Here is a 25,521-nt window from a genome sequence, read left to right on the forward strand (position 1 = left end):
CCGCCCCCGCGCGGCCCCGCCCCGCCCCGCCCCGCCCCCCGGCCCCGGGGCGCGCCCCCCGCCCTCCGAGCTGCGAGGCGGCTGCTCTTCCTTCCTCTCGCCGCACAGGGCCGCTCTCCCCGGGCAGCTCGGGCAGGGCCGGGGGAGGCCCCCTCCTGCGCCCCTCCCTGCCCCAGCCCGCAGGTGGGAGACCCGGCTGCCGTCTAGAGCTCGGCTGGGGCGCGCCACCCGCGCCCAGGTCCCTGCTCCCCGTCCCTGCGCTCCTGCAGGAGTCCCCTGCTGCACCTCAAAGGCCCTTCCCTCCAGCGGGGGCTCTGCCCTTCCTCCCCCGCCCACACGTGTCCTCGCTGGCGAGGCCGGCGACGCCGGGTGATGCCCGCGCTTGGTGGATGCGCCAAGGGCAACCGAGCTCTCTTGTCCTCAGCCCGGGTGGGAGAGCTCTGCCTGCGCCATCCAGAAAAGTGCCTGCAGAGAAGGGGCCTTTTTCTGTTTCTGCAAGTTGTCCTTTGGCCTCTTCAGGAACCTCTAACCACAAGGCCGCTGGCACTACTGCTGTCCAGAATCCAGCTTCGCCCAGCGGAACTGCTGCGGTAGTGGGAACGTGCTATATCCGAGCTGCCTAGTGCAGTGCCCGCTAGCTACATGTGACTGTCCAGCACCGGGAATGTGGCCACTGTGACACTTGATTCTAGTGTTAAAAGCTCTATGTGGCTATCATATTGGACGGCTCAGGGAGGTGATGGAGAAACCTGCCTATTCCAGACCATGGAGCCCCAGGATGTCAAGCTGGAAAGGACACTCACTGACCCCAACTCTGTCTTTTCTGCAGTGAGGAAATAAAGCCAGGCTGACAAGAGAGCTTACAGAATAAGGGCAGGTGATCTGAGGCTGGGCTCCACGGTCCTGAACACAAGGCTCATGCTCTTGGCTCTGCACGGGGACCCCGCAGACAGCTCCCGCCTCCAGGAATCTGCCCTGGGGAGCCCCAGGGTCCCGCACAATCCCAAGAGGTTGCAATTCTAGAGGTATGAGGTTTACCAGGAGGCCTGGTTGGGCCACTCAGTGCTTCACCTCTTTTTGGTCAAAACAGGGGTGAACCACTACCGTGAAGAGGGACAGCGTCTGTGGCTTCAGGGCGGTGCTGCGTCTCATTCCCCAGCGTATACACTCCATGCCATAGTAGGTGGAGCAAGAGTGGGAGAAGACTTCAGCCTGTCCCATGTGAGCGCCCCAGGTCTGTTGGGAGGGGGGGGCAGCAGTGTGCATGGCTGTGTGCTTGTGTGCGTGTCCCCTTGCTAGGTGTGTGCAGCTCTGTACCTGTGAAAGTGTGCCCGCACCAGGTAAGGTGGAAAGCCCCTAGCATCTGAGTCATCTGGGCTGAGTTCTAATCTCAACTTTTCACATTTTAACGAGTCGTCTTGGTCAAATGCCTTCCATTCCCTGAGCCTTAGTTTTCCCACATGCAAAAAGGGACTATCAGTCATGTCTCTGACGTGCTATATTTTCAGGTGATGATGTCTTGGGCTGCATGTGTAAATGGTGACGTGGACCAGGGGGTGAGAGGGTTTGCAGTGCACGAGAGGCAGAATGGGACCTGAGCTTGAGGCAGGCTTCTGCCAACTAGGAGCATCTTTCTGACCCACAGCACACTATCACAGCATGAGCCCTGGTCCTGCAGGGACTAGAGGGAGCATGGATCTGGCTGTGTGTGTAAACAACCAACTCCAGCTGAGCGGGGATCAGTGGCATCATCCGTGTATGTAGGAACCTGTGTGTGCAGGTGAGTGTGTAGTTTGTCATTCTGTGTCACAGTCTTATCTGCACATGATACATGGCTGCACCTCTTGCTTCAGACCCCAGTGAGCCCAGGTGCAACGGGTTTCGAACATGAAGTCTTTATTCTGTTTGTTCTCAAAGCAGGGAAGAGCTGGCACTGGAGGCAAGGCGAGCGCCTGGGAGGAGCTCCACACCCCATGCCCCTGCGTGAGGGCACAGGCAGGGCAGTGTCCCAGAGGGGGCTCTAGCTCTAACAGGGCTGAAGGCAAGGCCCACCTGGGCAGCAGAGGGCCTCAGCGGGCCAAGGCAAAGCCAATGCGATTGTTATGCCGATCAAACTCCGTGTAGAACTTGCGGATGAAGCTGGCGCCCAGGACCCAGACAGGCCCAGTGGGCGGTGGGACGTCCAGACCGTGGAGGGCCAGGGTGCACAGGTCTTCATTACCATAGGGATCCTGGCGGGAAGCAAGAGGATTTCCCCACTGCCTGGCCCATGGGCTTTCTCCTTGCCTTTTGACCCCCGCAGCTGTCCTCAGCAACATCCCTCCTTCCTCCCCCATCCACTTCCTCCGCCCTGGCCCTCTCAAGCCATCATGCGCCCTCCCGGATGCCAGTACCGAGCTAGACACTGGGCCAACGATGCATCAGGCCAAGTGCCGCCTCCCCGAGCTTACAGTCTGGCAGACCTTCTGACCCGAGGAAAGGTATTGAGCTACTCTAAGTCTGTCGAGTAAGGAGCAGAGCCTTACTGGGGCATTTGCCTGGAAGATGCAGATAAGGGGATGCGCAGTGATTTCCAAACATTGCTGCACATTGGAATCACCTGAGGAGTTTTGAAAAACACCGATGGCCAGGTGCCACCCCCAGAGGTTCTGATTTAATAAGTATGGGATGTGGCTTGTTACTGGGATTTTTAAAAAAGATTTATTTCCTCGTTTATTATTTTAGAGAGAGGGAGAGAGCACGAGCCGGAGGAGCAAAAGAAGAGGGGGAGAGAAACTCAAGTAGATTCTGTGCTCAGCGTGGAGCCCAGCATGGGGCTCAATCTCATGACCAGAGCCAAAACCAAGTCAGAAGTTAACAGGCTGTGCCACCCAGGCACCCCTTATTGCTGGGATTTTTAAAGCACCCAGGTGACCCTAATATATAGCTAAAGTTAGAGAACCACTGATGTGGCAGGTGATCCATGCATAAGGCCTTGTCCTTTTTAAAGGGTCCCTGCCCACCCTCCCACCCTCCTACCCTGTCGGAGGGACAGCTCAGAGCCTCACCTGTAACACATAGTCCTTGCTGGTAAGTGTGTAGGCTCTCCCTCCGAGGTGGAAGGAGATGTCGGGGAGTGTAGGCACCTGGTTACAGTTCACAACGTACTGAGGGGAAGGCAAAGGGAGCCCCGTTGAGTGTGGGAAGTCTACCAGCAGACACAGCCCAGCAGGGCTGGGTGCATGGCCCACCCCCTCCCTGGGGGACCAAGCCACACGTGGGAAGAGAGAGGAGAGGAGGGGAAGGCCCAGGATGGCCCTGTTTGGGACCTGATGCTTCCTGGGGTAAATCTGGGTCCTGGGCCAGGTGGTGCTTCCCCAGCTTCTGACCTCATTTGTGCTCAGCTCCTGGGCCCCCAGGGTGTCCATGAGCAGCCTCAGGGAGCTGGTGGGGCCCGAGATGTACGATGCACCGGTATCGACCACTACCATGCAGCCCTCCTCACAGACCAAGGTGGCCGACCTCACAGACACCCTGGGGGAGGCCAGTTAGAGGATCAGTCAGCAGGCTGATGTGACACCAACCGGTATGGTGAGGCCCTGCTGGGGGTCCCGAGATGTGCCAGAGGATGCAAGGCGTGTGCGGGAGAAGGAGAGGTGCTGGCCCTTCCCTCAGGTGACCCACCACCCCCTCTCGGTGGCCCCCCTCCCCCTCCCCTCTGCTCTTCATAGCTCCGTGTTCCCGGCCCTGGACAGAGCACTCAGAGAGCCAGTGTTGGCAGTGCCTTGAGAAGTGACTGTATGAGGAGAGAGGACAAGATAGTAGCACTGCTCCTTCCCAGCCCCACACCCTAGCAGCAGCAGCATTTTCAGAGAGCAGGAAGGGTCCAAGGCTCCTGACCCTTTCATTTTGATCTGCCAGGAACCAGTCTTGCTGATGCTCACGTAGTGGAAATTCCCTTGGTAATACTGGGGGTCGCTGCCTCCCAAGACGACCTCTCCTCCGAGCAAGTGAGAATTCCTAAAGGGAAGATCAGAGCTCCTGAAGACCCATAACCTCTAACTTCAAGACCTAGCAACAAAGGAAGCTGGGCCAGGGTACAGGGGAGACGGGAAGGATGGCAAGACTGGGAAGCGGCAAGAACACCACTTGTCCACCTTTCTTGCCCCTCCCCAAGACAGACCAGAGGAGGTTCAGCTGCACCCAATAAAGCATCCCCACAGAGAAGGAACCGGCACAAGCAGAGAGCAAGATGAGAGTTGGCCCCGCCCTCGCTTGGGTTTGGGGAGCTGCAGGTTGAGCAGGTGCTTGGGTGGAGTGGGGGTGGGTAAGGGGTAGGAGGCGAACTAGAAAGAGGAATGGAGAACTTCGGCATCCAGCAGAGGCTGGGCCTGCCAAGGCGGGTTGGGGTTGGTGGTGTATAGAATCTGGACCAGGTGTTCAGGAGGGTCAAGGCCATGTGAGGGGGTCTCAGCTCCTTACTTGGAATTTCTGCAGAGAAAGAAACACAGCAGAACGGAGGCCTATGTTTCAGCTGAGCTTCATAGGCCTCTTGTTGGAGGTGGTGGTGGTGGGTATGATGCACTTTTTTTACCCTTTAGGTGAAGGCACTTGCCTGAAGTCGCTCAAGTGGTGGGTGGGGTTAGTGGAGCCAGGCTCCTGGTGCCCAGTCCACAGCTGACCCCCTTGCCTTCCTCTCCTCCCTGCTGCACGATGCCTTCCACAGCTCAGGACCTGCCCCCGGTGTGTGTGTGTGTGTGTGTGTGTGTGTGTGTGGGGGCTGCTTTCCAGTGTGCATGTGTGGGACGGTTTTCCAGCATATGTGTGCGTGAGAGTTTAGGTGTACGCATGTCATGCTAGCGAACGTGCTCGACTGCCCTTTTACAAATTCCATACCGAGGTGCAACGTGCTATCACCAGCTCCCTCTGCGACTCTCCTGACATTTCAAGATCCCTCTGATGGTCCCTCCTTCTTGTCTCAGGGTCAAGGTGAAGGCAAGGCCTCTTCTCCTTCTCAACAAGGCCATTCTTTCTGCCTGCTGGATCCTCCTCCTTCCCATGGCCTCCAGGCTCCTGTGCCCTCAGTGATCTCCTTCTTCCCACGGTTTGTCTCTTGCTTTCCACTGGCTTCTCCCTCTACCTGCAAGCGCGCTCCAGGCTCCTGCAGCATTTCCAAATACCCACCCTTCTCTCTACTCCTCCCTGCATCTCCGCCAGCACCCTCTTCTGATGTTCCCTTCCCTACCGAATCTCTCCGTCTTCCTCTCAACTGCTGGCCATCTGGCCATGCTCCATCTCTAAAACAGCTCTTCCTGAGACTCCTCCTGACTGCAGGGCCAATTGGTGGTCTTTTCTCAATACCTCGCATTTTCTTTTCTCCCTTTTGCTCGTCTCCATTTTACCTGTGTGATTTCTCTGGACCCTGACCCTCCCTCCACTAGCCTTGTGTTCCTACTCTTATGATGCCTTGTGTCCAGCTCTTATTATCTTTCCACACCCAATAGCTTGGTGTGGATTACAGCCCTGCTCAACAGTGGACAGTGGCTTCCCCAAGGCTAGCTGAACTGTGCATGTAAGCTCAGTCCACAGTTGAAAGGCACCTATGGGTTTCAGCCTCATGCTCCCCATTGTCACCCATCATGTTGTGATGTTTCTTGTCTTCCTTCCAGACCGTGGGGTCTGTGAGGGCAGGGACTGTGTCTTGTACACCTGTTTGTGGCTGCACCCCAGAACCTCCCACAGTGCTTGGCACATAAGCATCCAATATTTGTTGAATCAATGAGTGAGCGAATGAATGAATGAATGAATGAAGTCAGCTTTCTGTGTGAGAGGGGTCATGGGCTACTCATAGTAACGCTTGACTTTCCATCCCCCCGACCCTGCATTTTCCTCTTGCTCTAGAACACTTCCATCATTGTAGAAAGTTGTATGAGTACTGCTCTGGATCTGTGCTACCACTGTGGCTGCTGAGCAATTGAAATATGGATAGTGTAAAAAAGATATTGAATTTTTAAAAATTTTTTACTTAAGTGGTGGCTTCCATATTGGGAGTGGAGCTCTACATATGGATTGAACACCACCTAATCATGAACACATAAAAATTCCAGCCCCAGCTCTCTTCCTGCTCTCCCAGCTCTCCTGCCTCCTACCCTCCCCCCACCCCCCACCCCTGACTCAGCCCCTGGAGCCCCAGGCTCACCTGCTGTAGTAGACTGAGAAAACCTCCTCCTTTAGCACCCCTTGGGAGAGGATGTGGTCAAAGACGGGGGTGACCCCACCAACAGCCTGTGCAGGGAAGCCCATGCCCAGAACCCCATCAAACTTGGCCAGCATGAAGGGTATCAGGGGCAGCTCTGTGACCTCTCCAAACGTCTGTGTCACTGTGATTCCGCCCACCTGTGGGAGGAAGGATCAGAGGAGACCAGGCCTCCTGCCCCGCCCCAGGCCAGGGTCTAGTCTAGGGCCCACATGCCCTGGGGTGGAGGAATTTGGGATGAGAGCATTTCATCAATCCCCCCACCCGCACATATCCTCTCCTCTATTACTCGTGCAAGCTCTGGGGGTCCAGAGAGAACCGAGGTTACCCCGGGACTGGGAGGGGCAGAGGCTGAGGAGGCACTACTGCCAGGCAGTAACAGAAGAGATGCCAGGAGCTCTCATACCCCCTCCCCAGGGCCCCAGCTTCCACACCGGCAGCACTGGGCCTAAGTTCCCTACTCCCAGCACGGGTAAGGATTTCTTCAAAAAGCCAGGCTTTCTCCCCTGTTTCACAGACAAGGGGAGGGTAAGGGCTCCTACTGATTTGTTCCACGTTCTATGCGTACCCCTCCCATAACTCTGACAGAGCAGGAGCCGGAGAAACCCCAGAACAGAGAGGGTCAGATGCAAACCAAAAGAAAAAGAAAACCAAGCCCTGGCCTTAATCCCATACTCTAATCTCAACTGTGACCTTAAAACCTATGCCTGACCCTAAGACTGCTGACACTGACCTGACCTTGATATTTCAGTCCAGGGTCTGGTTAAAAGCCCAGCCAGAGCCACGGGACCTCAGGAGGTCAGCTGATTGCAGGCTGTAGGGCTTAGGATAAGTACTGACGGGAGTTAGAGATAAAGGCCCCCATCAATCATCTGGTGCCCAGCCAAGAGCTTGGGCTTGCTCTGTCCTGGGCGCTGCTGTTTTGACTCACCAGCCCCTGGCAGGCAGCAAGGTGGGGTGCTCCCCAAATCCCCAGGCTCCAAGGTGTGCTGAACTGTACCCTACCCAAGTATGGGCCCTTGGGTGGCAGGAGAGGTCTGGGAACGAGAAGGGCAGGGGTCAGATGAGCTAAGGGCACTCCCACTTACAGTCACCATGTCCTGGCTCAGGAAGCCTTTGACCTTCCCAGATCCGTAGCGGATGGTGAATGTCGTCCCGTTCTCCATGTAGCTGGAGGATTCCGAGGAGTCATAGAGGCAGTGAATCTCTGGCAGAGGGACATAGGCTCAGGTATGTCCAAGGGAGCCCTGGGCAGGGGGCCTTGCAGGCAGGTGCGTTGGGTGTATGGCCCGTGTGGTGGAGGACTTAGGTGCGGGGTGGGGTGGCCCTGAGGCTGGAGGCTTGAAAATGTGTTTCACCAACCAAGGACTGTGTTCCTTGGGCTCCTGTCATGTGCCCATATCTGTGAGAACGGTCTCGAATGAAGCACGTCACAGAAGTTTCGAATGCAGGGATGAGGAAAAGATTCTGGTCCCAGCAAGCACTCAGCAAGAGGTTACTGGCTGAGGAAAGGGGTAGAAGACGCCCAGGGCCTGTGGTGAGTCTGAGAATTCAGTCCTCGCCCGATCTCAGGAAAGGGGAGTGATGGCCTTGTAGCTGGGCTGGGGACCCCTAATGCTTGCCATTTGCCTTGGCGGTCGCATCAGGAAAATGGGGGACACTTTCGTCTGTCCTCTCGGGGGCGGTGGTAGCGGGGGCAGAGGGAGCGAGGCAGGCCTGGCTAGGTGCAGAGCGGGCCTGGGCACAGGGACCACTGGCCCTGCAGGAGCGGCGGCGGAGGGGGCTCACCACAGGCTGTGTAGAGAGGGCTGCACCTGGTGGAGGGCACCCAGAGGTTGGCCGAGCCCGTGTCGAAGACGACTTTGAAGGTCTGGGGTGGGGTGCCGATGCCAATCTCGCCGTAGTACTGGGTCTGTGAGCGAGGGAGGGAACGGAAGAGGCAGCTGGAAGAGCTCGGGAGCCTTGGGCCTCGGGGTTTTGCCCGATGCCCCCTCTGGCGCTCGGGGTGAGATGCGAAGGCCTCACACCCTTCTCTGGGTTTCCAGGTTTCGGCGGGGCCTGGGTGGAAGGCTTAGCACCGCCTTAGTCTATGACTTCTCAGGAAGTGAGACAAGAGGGCAAAATAAATCTGCTGAAAATGAAGCAGGAAGGCGCCCCACCTCTCGAGGGGCTGCTGAGGCCATCAGCAGTCCTGCTGTGCGGAGCCCGGTCACAGAAGCCAGCCCCTGCGGTCACGTTCCGGTCCTGCCCACCAGGTCACCTGCACTCGAGGCCCAGAGCCTAGATTCTGGGGTTCCCAGCCTAACTCTGCCTCTGGGCTCCATTCTGCCCTCCATGCCTCAGCCTTCCTAGCGCTGCAATGGGCATGTCACGGGCTGCCAGATACCTCAGCAACCCCGTCAGAGACCGCGCGGAAAGAGCCAAGAAAGCCCTGGGCCCAGAGAGCAAGGAGATGGAGCAGCAAGGCCCCAGCCGGGCACTCACATCCAGGTAGTTGGTGAGGACCACGGGGGAGGTGCTGTTGCCAGAGGAGAGTCTCTTGGTGAACTGGTTCCACTCAGCCCCAAGCCCGGCCACATCCACGCCTCGCTCCTTCAGGCTTTCCCGGATGGAGGGCATTTTCTTGAGGAAGATCCTGGCCCAGGGCGGAGGAGGGAAAACCCAGAAGAGCGCTGTACTCCCCCACAATAATGGTGGAGGCCCCGAAGCTTCTAGTACGACTCTCTGCCCTCGCCCAGACACCTACAAATTGCTCCTTGTGCTTTCGGGCCTCTCAGAGAGAATTTGCAAGTCCCCTTGATTAAATAATCCTCAACACTGTCTGATTCTGACCACGAGCTCTACAAAGCCATTTGCTCTCTCATTCCTCGTTCCATAGCTACACGTTGAGCCCTGCTCCAGGCCTGCCCTGCACGAGGTACTAGAGACGGACGGATCAGGACTCCCGCTGCCTTCAAGGAGCGCCAGCAGGCCAGGAGCCTGAGGAGGAAGAGGAGAAAGCTACGATGGTCATCGATGGCCGATGGCCGATGACCGCCCCGAGAGAGAGACGGTGGCTGGCCTGCTCCCCTCAAGGGGGCCGAGGAGCCAGTGCTGTGGGCGGCCTGTAGGTGGCAGCAGGCACCCACTGCCGCCTGCAGGGCCTTCTGCGCCGGGTTCGAGGCAGACACCTGGCCAGAGTTGGGGGGGGGGGCGTGGCTGGACCAGATCTGCTAGTCCAGGGGTGGGGTGGTGCAGTGGAGGGGGTGGAGGGGTGGGGGGATGGCAAGGGAGGGAAGCAGCCAGCGTCTCCAGAGTCCCCGTGCCCCCTGCCCTTGGAAAGATGTCCTTGAGCTGGAGTCCCAGGCTTTATGCTTCTTTCCCTGACTCCTGCCGCTCACCTTTGGGAGGCAGAATCAAAGACGCCGGGGGTGGGGGTGGGGTGGGGGTGGGGAAAGCACACCCAGAGCGGCCACCTGGTGAGTGCCAAACGCTACACAGGCCCTGACGCAGCCCTCATGAGGCCATCCTTGTCCTCACTGTGTGATGAGGAATTGGAGGCTCGTAGGGATGAGGTGACTCGGAAACGGTGGAGCAGGGATTCGAAGCAGTGTGTCTGGTTGTTTCCCAGAGAGCATCCCCAGGGCTCCCCTGTGAAGGCTCTTTGTGGAAGCCTGGAGGGAGATGCCCCTAGCTGTTGGCCAGGAGGTCCCAGGATTGCGGCCCAGTTGACGGAGAACCAGTCTTCCTTTCCAGATGCTGGTCTACCTCTACTGTCCTTTCCTGCTCACACCCGGCACTCCCGGACCCCCTCATGCCCACGGGCCAAAATGCAGCTTTCCTGCCAGCCAGCGCCACATCTTAATGGAAATGACTTGTCACAGTCATGTCACCATTTACTGTTCACAAAGCAGTTTCACGGTTATGATCTTATTCTCAGCCATCCCACAGGGTGGGTGATTCTTCCCATTTTACAGATGGGAAAAATGGAGGAACAGAGAAGGCCTGATCCCAAGGAGGGTGCATTTTCTACCATCTACCCTGAACAGCCTCTGCTCTGGACCTTTACTTTTCCCATTCTCCTTTCAGAAAGTTCCTTCCCCTCCACTCCCCACCTTTGCTTGGGCTCCTGCTTCATTTTTCCTGGGGCACTCACAGCCAGCGCTGCACAGCCTAACGTTCGTGGCGGCGGTGTTGTCTGGTGGTGAGGATACAGTAGTTGTGAGCGGATGCTGAAACCCCTATTACTGTGTGATTCTGATCAGCTTACCGAACCCCTCTGGGCCTTTTGTGAGCCCCCCCCCCATTAACTCCTCTATAAAAAGGGATGAAACATGGGCACCTGGGGGGCTCAGTGGTTGAGCATCTGCCTTCAGCTCAGGGCATGACCCCGGGGTCCTGGATCGAGTCCTACATTGGGCTCCCCGCAGGGAGCCTGCTTCTCCCTCTGCCTGTGTCTCTGCCTCTTTCATGAATAAATAAAGTCTTTTAAAAAAAGGGATGAAACCGTAGTCCCGCCTCACTGCAGATCAAATGAGCAGCCCACTGCTCAATAAACGGAGAGTGTGTGTACGAGAGGCTAGGAAAGCATCTGGAGAATGGGATCCTGTGTTCGGAGCTCCCAAAGTGCCTTGCAGGACCCTGCCCACATAGCAGGTGGCGACCTTCTGTGTTTCAAAAGCCTCTTTCTGCTCTCCTGGCCCCCCAACCCCTTCTTCTCTTTTTAAAGAGAACAAGGGAGAATGCTTTTACCTTGCTCTGTCTTTACCCTGGGGGTGGGGGCTGCGCTCAGGTACATGCTCTCACCCCACACCCCTACCCTAGCAGTGGCCCTCTGGGAGCCTCAGAGCAGGGCAAGAAGATTTGGAAACAAAAGGCCCAATGTGTGCTGAGGCTCAGCCTCTCATAGGGGACCTACCTCCTGGAGCCTCTGTGTCCTCACCTTAAAGTGGGACTGCTGGGTTGTCGGGAGGACAATTTGGGTCATGTGAAAAGATCCTGTGAAATCCTAGGTGCTAAGCCTGTAAAATGCCTATGGCTGTTAAAACCTGCCCTCTTAGGGGCACCCAGCTGGCTCAGTCACTAAAACATGTGACTCTTGATCTTGGAATTGTGAGTTCAAGACCCACATGGGGTATAAAGAGGACTCAAAAATGAAATCTTTAAAAAAGATTCTTGCCCTCTTGCCTTGAGGCCTTCAGGTTCCACCACTCTCCCCACACTGAGACCTTCTCCTCTTGAGGTCCCTTGTCATCCTCCCCACACCCCAGCCTTAATGAACGTAATGAGCCCAGTTCCCATAGGGCCTGGGCCTGGATTTGGGTGTTAAGTTATGCCTCCCTCCTCCTGGCTGCCTTAAGCCTTTTCTTTTAACATTGGTGACAATCCACCCTATAGGACGACTGGCAGCTGGGTTTTTACAGCGTTGTCGGCATCACGCTGAAGGCTATACATCCTTTATCTCATTAAATCTTCAAAGCCGATCTGCGAAGTAGACACTGTTATTATCTCTGTTTTCAAAATGGTAAACTGAGACCTCCAGAGGTTAAGTGACTCGCTCATGCTTTCAGAGCTAGTGAGGGGTGCTGGTGAGGCAGGATTTAAACCAAGACAATTTAGCTCTAGAAGGCTCGTCTTCAACCACTGTACAGTTTCTCCTTGGCAGGCTTGCCCATGCCACCCCCTTCTTAATAATTAGGCTGTGAGAGGCTTGAGAGCAAGAGATAGGTCTTAATCATCCGGGTCCCCACAGCACCCCTGGTGATCCGTGCAAGGAACAAAAGCTTTGGGCAGAGATCAAATGACCTGGCTCTTCAGTCTGAGAAATGTGCCACCACTGGCCGTGTGACCTTGGGCGAGTCCTCTCTCTCCACAGGACCGCATCTCCCTGCCCTGCTGATGGTGAGGATGGATGACACCCCCCATCTGGAAGCCGAGGGAGTTAGGAAGGTGGGAACTCCTGTCCCCATCTGCCCCACTCCCCCCACACTCCCCGCCCCCCCCCACCCAGTTACCGTCTGAAGGCTCCCGTGTCTGCAGGGAGCCCGAAGGTGCAGGAGCCCCAGAGCACCAGCAGGAGTCCCCAGCGAGGCATTCTGCATCTGGCCATGGTGCTTGGCCTGGGTGCTCTGCTGAAGCCTTGTGGCTTCCCCTTCTCCTTTTATGTGCTCTATGCGTGGCTGGTTGCGGTTTTGCTCTGCCCTGATTTATTGTCCTGGGGTAGATACAAGGCAGCCAGTAATAAATCCCCCCCATGGGACGGGGCTAGGTGGGTGAAGGGTGACCAGATTAGGACGCAGTCAAGGAACCAGGGGAAGAAGGGCTGTGGGAAAGTGATTCTGTGCCCTGTGACGCCAGCAGCCCCATGGCGGCCTCGCCCTATAACCCCCTGACGGGGGCAGAGGCCTACAGGGAACTGCAGCGGTCAGGGGTGAGACGGCCCCCAAACCTCAGCTTCCCACCTCCCAGCCAGACACCACCAGTGCATACCCTTCAGCTCCATCCTCTGCATTAACCCTAGCTGTGTCCCTGACTGCCTCAATTTCCTTCTGGAACATGGGGGACTCTTGCTGGCTTGTTTGGGACAAAGCCAGGCCCCGGGAACTTGGGGCCCTGGTCAGCAGCAGCCGTTGGTGGGGAAGGACACCACAGCACCCTGTAGGGCAGCGCCCTGTAGGGCAGCACCCTGTGGGGCTCTCTGGAGGCAGGGAGCTGGGGGAAGGGCTGCATGCCTGCCTCCCTTGGACCTAGCGTTGGTGCAAGGGAAGGGCAGCCCTCCGGGGTTTGGGGCACCTGCTGCAGAAGGTGAGGTGGCCTTCCTGCACAGCCTTCTGGGCCCAGTCTCGGCTCCCTTCTCTTGTCCCCTAGCCCCTGCTTACAGCCTGGAACTGCTCTCCATACACACACTGGCCCCTGAGTCCCGGGTGGGTGCTACTTATTCAGCCTACGGTGCCCTCTCTTGGCTTCTCCTGCTCATCCTTCTGGCCACATTTCAAATATCACCCCTTGTCCTTCAAGCAGGCCCCGATTCAGCCTGGCATTGGCTGTCCTTCTGCTATGGGCTTCTACCTAGCGAGGCAAGCCCTTCTGGGAGAGCACACACCTCAGCTGTCCCAGATCAGATGAACCTGTGTACGGGCGTCTATTTCCTGCCCAAAGTGGTGTTTAGCACTTATCAAATGAGTGAACTGGGGAACTAGCTCTGGGCTGGCTGTCTGGGACCTGGGTTCTGGTTTTGACTCTACCACGAATTTGCTGTGTGACGTTGGGCCCCTCCCTTCCCCTCTCTGGGCCTCAGTCCCTAAATCTGCAGCATGAAGGAGATGCTGGGTGGCTCCTAGGGTGCCAGACACTTTAGTTTTTGTTCTTGGCCTCCAGGGTGGTGCTCTCTGCACCAGCTGGGAGCAGTAAAAACTTAGTAGAAATGGGGTGCCTGTGTGGCTCAGTCAATAGAGCATCTGACTCTCTGTTCTCAGGGTGGTGAGCTCAAGCCCCACCTCAGTCTACTTTTAAAAAAAAAGACTTAGAGGAGCTAATCTCTGTTACTAATGTGTTGGCCAATAAACATGTTTGGTCCTCTGACATTGTAACACCCTTACTGAATGACAGAAGGATCTGGTGTAAATTCTTTTTTTTTTTTTTAAGATTTTATTTATTTAGTTGTCAGAGACAAAGGATGTACAAGCAGGGGGAACAGCAGAGGGAGAGGGAGAAGCAGGCTCCTAGCTGAGCAGGGAGCCCACCAATGCAGGGCTGTATCCCAGAACTCTAGGATCATGACCTGAGCTGAAGGCAGATGCTTAACCTACTTAGCCACCCAGGTGCCACCCCCCCCCCCCATGTTAACTCTTATTGGAGAATTTTCAGGCACTGTGGTCGGCAGTGAAGGAAGTATCTGATGCCAGGGGAAAAATTTTTTAAATCCCTCAACGTGGGGTATCTGTCTTGTCAGATTGAAAAAATATTTATCAAGCATTTGAATAGGCCTTAGTGCTCTTTATTCGTTAGACAATATTCATTAAGCATTTGTTATTTGTCGGACACTTTTCTAGATGCTAGGATTACAAAGGTGACAAAAATAAGTACCATTTCTGCCCTTCATGGATCTCACAGTCTGTAGGAGAGATAGATTATCATCACAACATAAATATAAAATAATAATGACGACCAGTACAGTCAGGGGGCTCTGGGAAGGCATCTCCAAACAAAGGACACTTGAGTTGTCATTTAGGAAATAAAATTGGGTGGTAGATGGGATATGGGGAGCAAGGCTACACAGGCAGGCAATGAATAGCCTGAAGAGGGAAAGAAATAGAGTCCCAATGGGAGCAGCATGTGCAAAGGCCCTGTGGAGAGAGGAAACATGATGAGAATAAGGCCCAAATAAAGCCAGTGTGGCTAGACAAGAAGTGGGGTGAGACATGAGATGGAGAGGCAGAAGATGGTAAGAGCAAATGCTTGCTGTATGCTTATTATGTGCCAGATGCCATTTTAAGTGCCTAATGCGTTCTACTCTCCTGATAACTACATGACGTGGTTCCTTTATTATTCCACTTTATAGATGAGGAAACAGATACGGGAGGATTCAGAAAGGAACTTGCCTGGGATCACACTGACAATAACTGATGCAGTTGGCCTGTAAGCTTAGGCAGTATGTCCCAGAGCTCATTACGCAGCTGACTTGAGTGTCAAATTATGAAAGTTCTTTTCTGTTTCTTAAATGTTTTTATTTATTTATTCATTCATGTATTTATTTATTTATATGAGAGAGAGAGCATGAGCAGGGGACGAGTTGGGGAGGGCGAAAAGCAGACCCTGGCTGAGCACAGAGCCCATCCTGGGTATCCCAGGACCCTGAGATCATGACCTGAGCCAAAGTCAGACACTTAACTATTTGAGCTATGCAGGTGCCTCAACCATGAAAGTTCTTGAGTTCTATGCTGTGTTTACCTTAGAACCAGGTTGGACTAGGAGAGGTGGGCATGCTGGAGAGAGAAAAGATTGGATAGATTTGAGAAACATTTAGGAAATAAAACTGGGTGGTAGATGAGATATGGGGAGCAAGGGGGAGGAAGGTTTCTTGGTGCCTGGTGATGCTGAGGGTGTAGTGGAAGAAATCCTCCCAATCACCATAGCAAGGTTCCTGAGCAGGTAGGAGTGAGAAGATGAGAGGGCAGGGCGCATGCCCACAGTCGTTTACCTGCCAGGTACTGGAAGCTGAGGGTCTGTCTGTGCCGTGACTGTTATCTTCTCAGACAAGTAGAGAGTAAGGACCTCCGCTGGGGCTTGGGGATCGGAGGGGCTTGGAGGCATAAGGGACACAGAGAAGGCTTGAGATAGTTATGGAAAGTGAGAAGGAGCTGACTAGGGAAACTAAGAGTTTTCTGGGAGGAATTAAGACATTTAATGTCTGGAGATCGCACCTTTGTAGGAAGCCAGTCTCCCCTGTTCTCTGCCTCCCTGCAGCCACCACAGTGCTTGACTGCTCAGGTGCGGACATCAGGACGGTGTGTGGCTGGCTTCATCCAGGGCTGGGGTGGTGCCAGGTGTGATCAAAGAGGAGGGACAGAGGGATTTGGGGTCCTAGCAAAAATGTTACTGAACGATAGACTGTGGACTACAAGCGGAGTGTGGGAAAGAAGTCAGGACATCACGGGATAGGATGAATGAAGGGGAAGGAAGTGGAGGGCCGTGGGCAAAGAAAGGACAAGAGGGTGGAACAGTTGAAGCCTAAAGCTGACAGACGAAGAGCTGGTCGAGAGTGGGATGTTTGAGAGTCTTTTCTAAGGTAGAACAGTGACAAGTGGTGGCAAAGCCAGAGCAGGATGTAGGGGAGAGGTCATTGGCAGGAGGACCCTCCAGGAGCAGCGAGGCCAGCCAGGGTGCTGGCCAGGTCACCGTCTGCGTGAATCGTGATGTCATCCAGAAGGACTGCAGAGGGCATAGGGTAGAGGAAGGCTGTACGTCAGAAGCCAAAGTCTTTGATAAATGAAGGGGTAAGACCTGCACGTCCAGCAATGACAACTGGGAGGGAGGAGGTCCAAGAGCCTGGAGGGAGAAGGGTCTCCTCCCAACGTCCACGTCAGCCCTGGGAGGCGAGCAGACCAGCGTTCGTCTAACACAAGAGGAAACCAAGACCTAGGAGGTAATTTATCGCTGGTGCGGGGCACAGCAGGGCCCTGCATCTCCCTGGGCTATATCCTGTGTTACATGGTGGGGGCACCCCAGAATCTCACTTCTCCCCACCTCGAGGTGCTCTGCTGATGGAGGATCAGTCGGGAATCTCAGGACAGTGACTGCAGAATGAGATTGTCTCCTGCAGAGACTGACAAGACGGGGACCTGTCCTGGCCAGGCAGGCGACTGGCCACCCTCTCCCTGTGCCCCTCCCCTAACCCCAGAGCAGGAGGAGCTGGAGCGAGTGGGGAGACAGGTCAGCCCCGAGGCTGCCTCTGAATGCCAGTGACCCCAGGCCTCTTTACGGGGCACCTACCCTGCATGGTGAGGTGTTTTCTATTCTCTTGGCAGCCCTGGAAAGGGGGTGCTCTGGTACCCACCATTCAGAGGAGGCAGCTGGAGCTTCAGAGAGCTCCAACTGGGCGGGTGAGGGACAAGTGGAGCGCCCAGCCTGTGACTCCTGGCCCAGCCCGTGTGGCTGCAGGGGTCAGATGTGCTTGGCAGAGCCATGGGATTCAAAAGAGGAGGTGCTGAGCTGCAGCCTCACAGTAGGGAGCGCTGCTTTCCCGTGGGGGGGGGGGGGGGACGGGAGCTCCTTGAAGCCCAGGGCCCAGCTGCGGCTTAGACAGCCGGCAGCGGTGCAGGGCAGCAGGGGCCTCAGTACATTCTAGATTCACAGGGCTCTCCTGTGGCAAGGGCAGGGCCAGGGGGTCCAGCTCAAGGGTCGGGGTGCCCCCTGGCCCTAGGCACTCTCTAACCAGATGACACCAGCAGTGGAACATAGGTGTAAATAAGTGTGGATAAGCCCGCAGGAGAGGGACGCATTGGACAGGAGGGCAGCCAGGAGGGAAGCCCCAGGGATCATGGGCCCTTGAAAGCTTCTCCCAGGGAAGCAGGGTCAGCCCTGTTGGTGCAGCCCCACAGGACAGAACTGAGGCCCTGGGGGCAGTGGCAAGGAGAGAGTCCAGGTGCAGCCTGCTTCCAAGGAAGAGCCGTCTATGCAGTCTGCCCTACCCGATGAGAGTGAGTGCCCTGTGGGAGGTATGCTCCAACCCTGGGCGGTCAGCTCCGGGATCTAGGCTTTGCTGTGTCCAGACTCCTTCTCAGGGGCCCGACCTGGACTCGTCCATTTCCACGGTGGTGGGGATAACCCGGGGGGGTTGGCGTTCCCACAGGAGTCTCTCCTCTCTGCCCTGTGGCTATGCAGGGCTCCGGGCCGTGGTGTGGAAAGGAGGGGCGGGCAGGACCCCTCTCCGGTTATCTCCCAAGCTCTGTCAGCCCAGGGTCCACTTTTTCTCACGGAGGCTCCCCAGGATCCCACATGTAGACCCCGGGCTGTGTCACCTCAAGGTCAGGGTTGTGATGTTGGCGGAGGCTGGAGGCTGCAGGGAAGGGCTGTATGGCACCTGCCCTTTCCCAGAGGGGCAGAGCCCAGACGTGAGAACCAGTCAGGGGAGGCATAAATCCAGGCGCAGCCTGGCCCTCTGGTCAGATCCCACGGCTGGGTGTGTGCGGGGGGGGTTGGGCCTGCCGGAGGCCAGGCCTCTCTCAGGAGACAAGGGGTACCCAGGATTTCTCTAAAAATGGCCCCAAATCCCACTTTGCTCCTTGATATCAAATCCAAGGAGATTCGGGCGTGGTTACCAGGGCTGGGTGTGCTGAGCAGAGGGAGACGCTGGAGGGAGACAAGGCTGACAGCTCCTAGAGCCCGACAGGCTGCTGTTGGTGTGGTGGGAAACTCTTGCCATGGCCACTGCCCTGAGGAAGGTGTAAGGGGTGGAAATGGACCTTACCGAGCCTTTAAGTTCAGGAGATAAGCACCTTTGGGCCGGTCCTGCTTTTGCCCATATAGAGCGAACAGGGAAGCAGGAGAAAAGATAAAAACAAAAAACAAAAAACCAGACATGTCTTTCTTTCTCCTGACCTCCTGCCCACATCACACTCAACAACCCGGTCCGGAGAGCCCAGCTGGCTCCTTGGAGGAATTTTCAATCAGATGGGGGCGTTGAGCTCAGTGCGATGAGCAGCTGGGGCCTTTCAAGGGAAAGAAAGACCCAGAATGGAGTTTAATAACCGGCCTGGGCCGCCATGTGTGGGTGGGCCCTCCAGGAGTAATTACTAGGAGAGCCCCGGGGAGGCACCGGGGCTCGGACCAGAACGTTGGAGCTGTGGGACCGGGGTGGGCAGAACCAAGCATCTCTATCGCTGGCTCTGGGGACCTTGGAGGAGCAGGAATTCAGCCACAGGGTTGGGGTGATCCCAACCTGAAGCCTGCTCAAGTGCTTACCCAGGAGAATGGAAGGGGGGTCACACAGGTCTTGGGAGCTGTGGGGGCCTGGGGGAAGAGAGGATTGGTAGGGGCTCGTGGGAGAGCCTGGTTAGAGGGGAGCTCCTGAGATGAGACACACCCAGTGTTGTGGGACCAGGCACCGATCCCTGAGGCACGAAAGCAAGAAACATGATAAACTGCTTTCCCCCAAGTGGCAGCGGAGGTATGTTCCATTGTCCAAAAAAGCTTAAACTGGAAGATCCCTTTGCCAGAGGAGGGCATGCCGGTGAAGCAGCTCAGAGGAGAGTGTGTATGTGTGTGTGTGTGTGTTGTGGGGATGTGGTGATGTGGTGATGCAGGCCGTGGGTCTGATGGGTGGTGCCGAGGGTTTCGTGCACGGATGTGTCACCAGCAGAAGGATGGCTGGGGTGGGGCAGGGCTGTTAGGGAAATGCTATCCAGGAACACACTTCCTAGAAAATAGGCCTCTTCCTACCTTCCTGCTTCCTCCCTTCCATCTACTCCTTTTTTAAAAGATTTTATTTATTTATTAATGAGAGACACAGAAAGAGAGAGAGAGGCAGAGACACAGGCAGAGGGAGAAGCAGGCTCCATGCAGGGAGTCCGATGTAGGATTCGATCCCAGGGCCCCGGGGTCATGCCCTGAGTCAAAGGCAGACGCTCAACTGCTGAGCAACCAGGTGTCCCTCCATCTATTCTTTTACGTAAGCTCTACGCCCAACGTGGGGCTTGAATTCACAACCTCAAGATCAAGAGTCATATGCTGAGCCAGCCATTTCTTACTTTTTATCAGAAAAATAAATACTTGGGCAGCCCCGGTGGCGCAGTGGTTTAATGCCGCCTGCAGCCTGGGGTGTGATCCTGGGGACACAGGATCGAGTCCCACGTCGGGCTCCCTGCGTGGAGCCTGCTTCTCCCTCTGCCTGTGTCTCTGCCTCTCTCTCTCTCTTTGTCTATGAATAAATAAATAAAATCTTAAAAAAAAAAGAAAAAGAAATACTCTAGTTTTAAAAAAGCAATAGCTCCAAAAGGCTGATAATGAAACCTAGCGGTCACCAGTCCGGCCCAAGCTCCCAGGCCCCCCCCACCCCACTCCTCGGCCCCTAGTCTGGCTGCACAGAGACAAGGCCTTTTGACTCTCTGGGCTATTTGCTCTATTTGGTGGCCGTTTATACTTCTTAAGGTTATCGATCCGTCCATGTCTTCATTTTCCAATTTCATACATTATTTATTGATCATCTTTCATGGCAGATGAAGACTTCTCTTATACTCCATCCCTCCAATTTTGGCAAAATCAAAAGCCAGTATTTACATCATTGTAATTCAATTATTGTTCACAGTGTCTAATGTAATTCTTCCATACGTAATTTTTTGCTTTTCATGAAGTTCATCGCAGAATACCCCTTCATCTTTCCCACTCCTTGTTTTCCCAGGAGCCTGTGAACTCTGCCCGGATCCTCCAGACCCCTTCTCTGCCTGCTGCCGTGTTCACATACGGTCAGTGGGACTTTCTCCCCGAAGCCTCGTGCTCCCAGGCTGGCTGCACACTATTTCGGGGGCAGGGGGGGCGGACAGGGAGGGGGCAGAGGGAGAGAAAATCTCAGGCAGATTGTGCCATGAGTGGAGAGCCCCACCCGGGGCTTTATCGCATGACGCTGAGCTGAAACCAAGAGTCGGACTCTCTGATGACTGAGCCACCCGGGCTCCCCGTGGCTGCACACTACTGTCTGGGGACCTCTTTGCTGCTCCCCACCGACCTGGCTTTTTGTGTCCAGGCTCTGGGGGTTCCTTTCTCTCAGGCTGCACTTCTGTTGAAGCAGAGCATGTGCTCCCAGAGCTTGCTGAGAACGCGTGCCTGACAGGCAAGCACTTCCAGGCCTGGCACGTCTACAAATGTTTCCATTCCGTTCTTACTCTTTATAGTTTGGGTGTGAATAGAATTCTAGGTTGGAATTTATTTTCCCTCTGAAATTGGAAGTTGTTTTTCAGATTATAACAAGTCTGGAGCCACTCCAAGTCCCAACTCCGCTCCTGTGGTTTTATCTCTGGGAGCTGGTGCCCCCTTCCCTTTGTCCCTGGTGTGGGTCTGTTCTGTTCATGTGGTGAGCACTGGGTGGATGCCCTCAATCTGGAAATTCGTGTCCTTCCATTCTGGAAAATCGTCCTGCATTGATTTCTTGATCATTTCTTCCCTCCTGTTTTCTCTTCTCTCTTCTGGAACTCACATTAGTAGCATATTGCAAGTTCTGTTTGTTTTCTAAGCATTGCATATTTAATCTCCTGAGCTCTCTTTTTTTTTAGACATTTATTTTTAAGTCATCTCTACACCTAACATGGGGCTCGAATTTACAACTCCAAGATCGATCAAGAGTTGCATGCTCTTCCTCCCAAGCCAGCCAGGTGCCCCTCCCTGAGTTCTTTTTGTTCTACCTTCTAGGACATTTCCTTAACTTTACGTTCCAGCTCTTCAATTTCCCTACACATTTTTTTCTCCTATATTTTTTACTTCCAAGGGCCTTTTCTGATCCTTGGTTATTCCTTGGCTAATTGCATCCACTACTTGTTTTATGGATACGGATTCTCTTATGCCCCCTGTGGATATTAATTACAGACTAGGTGGTTTGGGGGTTTTTAAAAATTTTTTTTTCTCTGTTTTGTTTTTGGTTTGGCCTCCATCCAGATTGGAGTGCCCTAGAAATTCAGTATGCACAGTAGGCTCATACTGGTGCACCCCACTTTATTTTATTTTTAAAGATTTTGTTTATTTGACAGAGAGCACAAGTAAGGGAAGCAGGAGGCAGAGGGGAGAGGGAGAAGCAGGCTCCCTGCTGAGCAGGAAGCCCAATGCAAGGGTTTGATCCCAGGACCCCGGGATGGTGACCTGAGCCAAAAGCTCCCGCTTAACTGACTGAGCCACCCATGCGCCCCAAATTTCTCTTGTTTATAAGCCACCCAGTCTCTAGTATTTTGTTAGAGCAGCCCAGGTAGACAAAGACAGGCATGTCCAATATCAGTATCTGAGGCCTTCTCTATGGGGAGGGGACTCCTATTACCTACATCTGGGGAAAGAGATTTGGAATGGGGCTGGATAGACAAACTTATGAAGACTGTCACACAGTCCCTCTCTTTATAGCTACTCTCTTCAGCTCCATCCTCATTGTGCCTGTGTCACCGTGACTCGTGACTCGAGGTCTCCACTGTGTCCTTAAGGGATGAAACTCTAGTCCCTTCCCAGGGTGTAGGTAGCCTGGCTGCGTGGGCTGCGGAGAGGGGGAGGGGACGTGGGAAGTCTTGGTTTTCCATATGCTGATTTCCAGCCAGCACCCCCTCCCCCTGCCATTCTAGTCCAGGATTCACCCCAGGACCTCCCAGGCCTGAGACTGTCCTGGCGTGCATCAGGAACCCCCTTTGCTGGCCTTGAGGCTGTAGTCTCCCTCATTCTGCCAAGCCCTTTGCCTAATTTTTGTCTTCAAAATCTGCTTGTCCTTTCTCATCTGTTGTGGCTTCCTCTCCCTTCTCTTTGTCCTTGAGAATTCATGCTGCTCTGCTCCTTTGGTGTTTTTCAGGGGCTTTGGGAGTAAGCAGCCAGCCATTTGTCAAAAGCGGTCCTTTCTAACATTTTGTAAAGGTAATACACTGAAAGGACAGTTGTTAAGACAAAATCGGCAGCTTTGGAGAAAACAGGATCAAACAAAACCTGAGAAGGTGGGATCCCTGGGTGGCGCAGCGGTTTAGCGCCTGCCTTTGGCCCAGGGCGCGATCCTGGAGACCCGGGATCGAATCCCACGTCGGGCTCCCAGTGCATGGAGCCTGCTTCTCCCTCTGCCTATGTCTCTGCCTCTCTCTCTCTCTGTGACTATCATAAATAAATAAAAATAATTAAAAAAAAAACCAAACCCTGAGAAGGTGGTGAACCTGGGGCTGTATGTCCTGACCCCAGCCCCCATCCCTGCTGGAGACACTCTGGGCTCTGGCGGCGGCTCTAAAATGGAAGTGGCCACAGAAGATGAGGAAGGCCGGGCCACCCTTTACTCCCTGTGACCAAGTCTGGACTGGGGAGGCTGCTTCCAGAGAGAGAAAACAGGGGCAAGATTCAGATGGTTGGCCCTTGACAGGAGTTTGGAGGTGGGGAGGCCTGCTTGGGCACCGGCAACCTCGCCTGTGTGCCTATTGAAGCAGACTGGAGAAGGATTGGCCTGGAACTACCCTGGTTGCCAGATGTACTTCCTAGGATAAATTGTTCAGGAAAAGGGGTAGCCTGACGCACGGTAGGGCCAGAGAGAAGGGAAAAAAGACCGTGGGGTGTAGGAAGACTGTGGTGTTTGGAGTGAAACTGGAGGGGGCAGGCCTTGGCTCTGGAACTTTTTTGCTGTGTGACCTTGGACATGCCACTCATCCTCCCCAAGCCTCAATTTTTCTCTTGCCCAACGGGGATGATACTGCTCACCTCCTGCAGCTGTTGTGAGGATGAAGTGGGGCAGTTTAGCACACTGCGGATACTGCGGATACTCCTGTACTTCACGTCAGTATGTTAAGAGTAGTCCTAGAGGCAAGAATGTCCCTGCCTCCCTATTCTGTTCCACCAGGGTGTGAGACCAACTGCCTGCTATTCTAACAGACTCCCCCAAAGGGGTGGGGTTTGGGAAGAGACCCTCCTGCATTCCCTTCCTCAAGTGAGGGATACCCAGGCCTTTCAGATTAGGATTATTCATCCCCTGGGGACTGTCCAGAGATTGCAGGAAGGAGTGGGTCTGAGTGCCCCTAGGCAGCCTTACCTTTGTGTCTCTGGACTCCCGTGTCCTAGCTACCTGAGCTCACCCAGAAAGTCTGGATAGGCAAATAGGATCCCCCGGGTCCAGGAATGTTTCTAGCCCCTCACAGCCTCCAGCCTGCCCTGAACCTTCTCTCCAATCTAGGGAGCAGTCAGGCTGGGAACCCCATGAAACCAAAGATCCTTTTTGCCCAAGATACAGAGCTGTAAAGCCTGGCATCTTCCTGGGGCAAGAAGCATAGGACCCAGCCCCCCTCCTGCTGCCTGCTGAAGCAGGCCCTCTAGATCAGCTAGAACAGACATCCTCGAGGGCACTTGGGTAGCAGTGGGGGCTGATAAATCCTGAACTGTAGTTAGAGGGACCCATGCACACACAGGGTCACACAGACACATGTGTATGACCATCACTCACACAGACAGGCTTGCTTTTTAGAAGGACCCTGTCCCTGAAGCAGCACTCATGTGCATGCACACACACACACACACACACACACACACACACACACACGCACGTACTCCTATCTTCCATCTGCCTAAACTCAAGGCTGTGAGGAAGGGTTTGGGGGATCGCAGGGAATTTTGTAAAACTGGGCTGCCTAAGAGCACATTTCAGAGACCCCTCATCCTCTTCCCAGCCACAGTCTTCATCAGAGAAAGGATTGGGTTCAGGGAGTAGAATAACTCACTTATCAAATAGGTATGGAGTTTGACTCCTCTCTCAGAGGCACAGAGCCGCACCCTTAGGCTGTTTGGGAGAGGAAGCACCTTCCAAATATCAACAGCAGCCCCCTGTCATGCCATGCTTTGACATGAGCTCACAGTAGTAGCGATAATTTGAAAGATCCTGGAAGACGGCTTCAGGGTAGAGATGGGGGTGGGGCACGTTGTCCCGTTCCCATGGCAGCCTATCTCATTGCCATAGCAACATGTCTGGCCTCCATTCAGTGGAGTCTTGGTTTCTGTAATGGGTGGAACGCTGTGGCACTTCACGGGATGGCGGTGGCCCCATAATCCTTCTGGGAAAGAACATTTCTATCCTAGACCAAGCAGGGTAGGAGTAGCTGCAGGCTGCCAAATAGGACTGGCTTTTCCTGTAGGCAGAGGGGTGGATTTACTCTCAGTTTCCCTACCGACAAGCCTCTACTTACTACAGCAATCAACTCCCCAGCTATTGGGGATCTCCAAGAATGCCCCACAAGGCAGACTGATCTTTCCTGACTTCCAGCATGGCTGACTCAGATGGAACCCTTCCCTCTCAGGTGTGACAATGACGTGGGGGAGCCAGGTGCTGGTGTCAGGAGACTCTTAGGCTTACGATTCATGGCTGTGTGTCTTCAGGGAGTTATGGATCGCTCAGGGCTCTCACCTGTGAAATGGGGCTTCGACATGCCCAGCCCTCTGGGTGATTTCAAGGATGCAGATAAGTAAGGAATTGGACCCATTCAGGGCTTTCCCTGGGACAGGGGGATGGATGACCCCGGCCACTGCTGACACTCCTTGCATGCATCAGGGCCTTGGGTCTGAGCGCTCTAGCAGAAGTCTGACTGTGGGGCTTCTGTGATCTTTAAACTTCAGTGGACAGGGCAGAGTTTGGCATCGAATTCTAGATCAAGCTGTCCAACTGGCTGTAAGCTTCCCGAGGAAAGGGAAGGGTACTGAAGCTGTCTCCCCTGGGCCTAGATCAGTGCAACTCAGAGCATGCGCTGCGGCTCATGCCCGTCTGCAAAATGTTGTAAGCTGTGGGCAATGAGAGAAGCCTAGGAATTAAGAGAACAGCTTCAGAAATTTTAATAGAGGGCGCCTGGGTGGCTCAGTCCTAGGCATCCCCTCGGGTTAGGATCCTGGGCTCCCCTGGGTGGCGCAGCGGTTTAGCGCCTGCCTTTGGCCCAGGGCGCAATCCTGAAGATTCGGGATCAAATCCCACGTCAGGCTCCCGGTGCATGGAGCCTGCTTCTCCCTCTGCCTGTGTCTCTGCCTCTCTCTCTCACTGTGTGCCTATCATAAGTAAATAAAAATTAAAAAAAAAAAAAAAAAAGGATCCTGGGTTCCTGGGATGGAATGCCTTTAGGTTC

General features: G+C 54.7%; 1 protein-coding gene and 1 long non-coding RNA gene across 11 annotated transcripts; one reads left to right on the forward strand and one right to left on the reverse strand.

Moving 5' to 3' along the window:
- Positions 1-82: 82 nt before the first annotated feature.
- On the forward strand, positions 83-9,444 carry LOC112643250 (uncharacterized). 8 transcript variants are annotated; one of them, XR_007409227.1, is made up of 10 exons: positions 83-877; positions 1,091-1,221; positions 1,646-1,780; positions 1,918-2,480; positions 2,725-2,909; positions 3,901-4,283; positions 4,962-5,083; positions 7,365-7,465; positions 7,602-7,772; positions 8,281-9,072. It is a non-coding gene; the product is annotated as an uncharacterized LOC112643250 (long non-coding RNA). The 8 variants fall into 8 exon arrangements; XR_007409229.1 differs by lacking the exon at positions 4,962-5,083 and having other exon boundaries at positions 83-736; positions 830-877; XR_007409224.1 differs by lacking the exon at positions 4,962-5,083 and adding an exon at positions 9,114-9,444 and having other exon boundaries at positions 87-877; positions 8,281-8,725.
- REN (renin) lies at positions 1,880-24,320 on the reverse strand. Of its 3 annotated transcripts, none has more exons than XM_049107041.1 (10): positions 24,136-24,320; positions 8,720-8,870; positions 8,024-8,147; positions 7,324-7,442; positions 6,179-6,375; positions 3,880-3,999; positions 3,369-3,513; positions 3,048-3,146; positions 2,526-2,599; positions 1,880-2,231 (listed from the first exon to the last, which is right to left on the reverse strand). In XM_049107041.1, exons 2-10 carry the CDS (start codon positions 8,852-8,854, stop codon positions 2,027-2,029), a joined length of 1,218 nt encoding a protein of 405 aa, XP_048962998.1. In that variant the 5' UTR covers positions 8,855-8,870; positions 24,136-24,320; the 3' UTR covers positions 1,880-2,026. The 3 variants fall into 3 exon arrangements, with proteins under 3 accessions (XP_048962998.1, XP_048962997.1, XP_025276981.1); XM_049107040.1 differs by lacking the exon at positions 24,136-24,320 and adding an exon at positions 12,229-12,398; XM_025421196.3 differs by lacking the exons at positions 2,526-2,599; positions 24,136-24,320 and adding an exon at positions 12,229-12,396.
- Positions 24,321-25,521: the final 1,201 nt, after the last annotated feature.

This window comes from Canis lupus, chromosome 38 (assembly GCF_003254725.2).
Source record: "Canis lupus dingo isolate Sandy chromosome 38, ASM325472v2, whole genome shotgun sequence".
NCBI lineage: Eukaryota > Metazoa > Chordata > Mammalia > Carnivora > Canidae > Canis > Canis lupus.

Coding starts and splice junctions, on each gene's coding strand:
- REN (XM_049107040.1), bottom strand. CDS start 12,323: ATGGCCAGATGCAGAATGCCTCGCTGGGGACTCCTGCTGGTGCTCTGG. Junction 3,147..3,368: donor AGGAGCTGAGCACAAATGAG/GTCAGAAGCTGG, acceptor CCTTCCCCTCAG/TACGTTGTGAACTGTAACCA. Junction 2,232..2,525: donor TCTTCCAGGCAAATGCCCCA/GTAAGGCTCTGC, acceptor GCTTCCCGCCAG/GATCCCTATGGTAATGAAGA.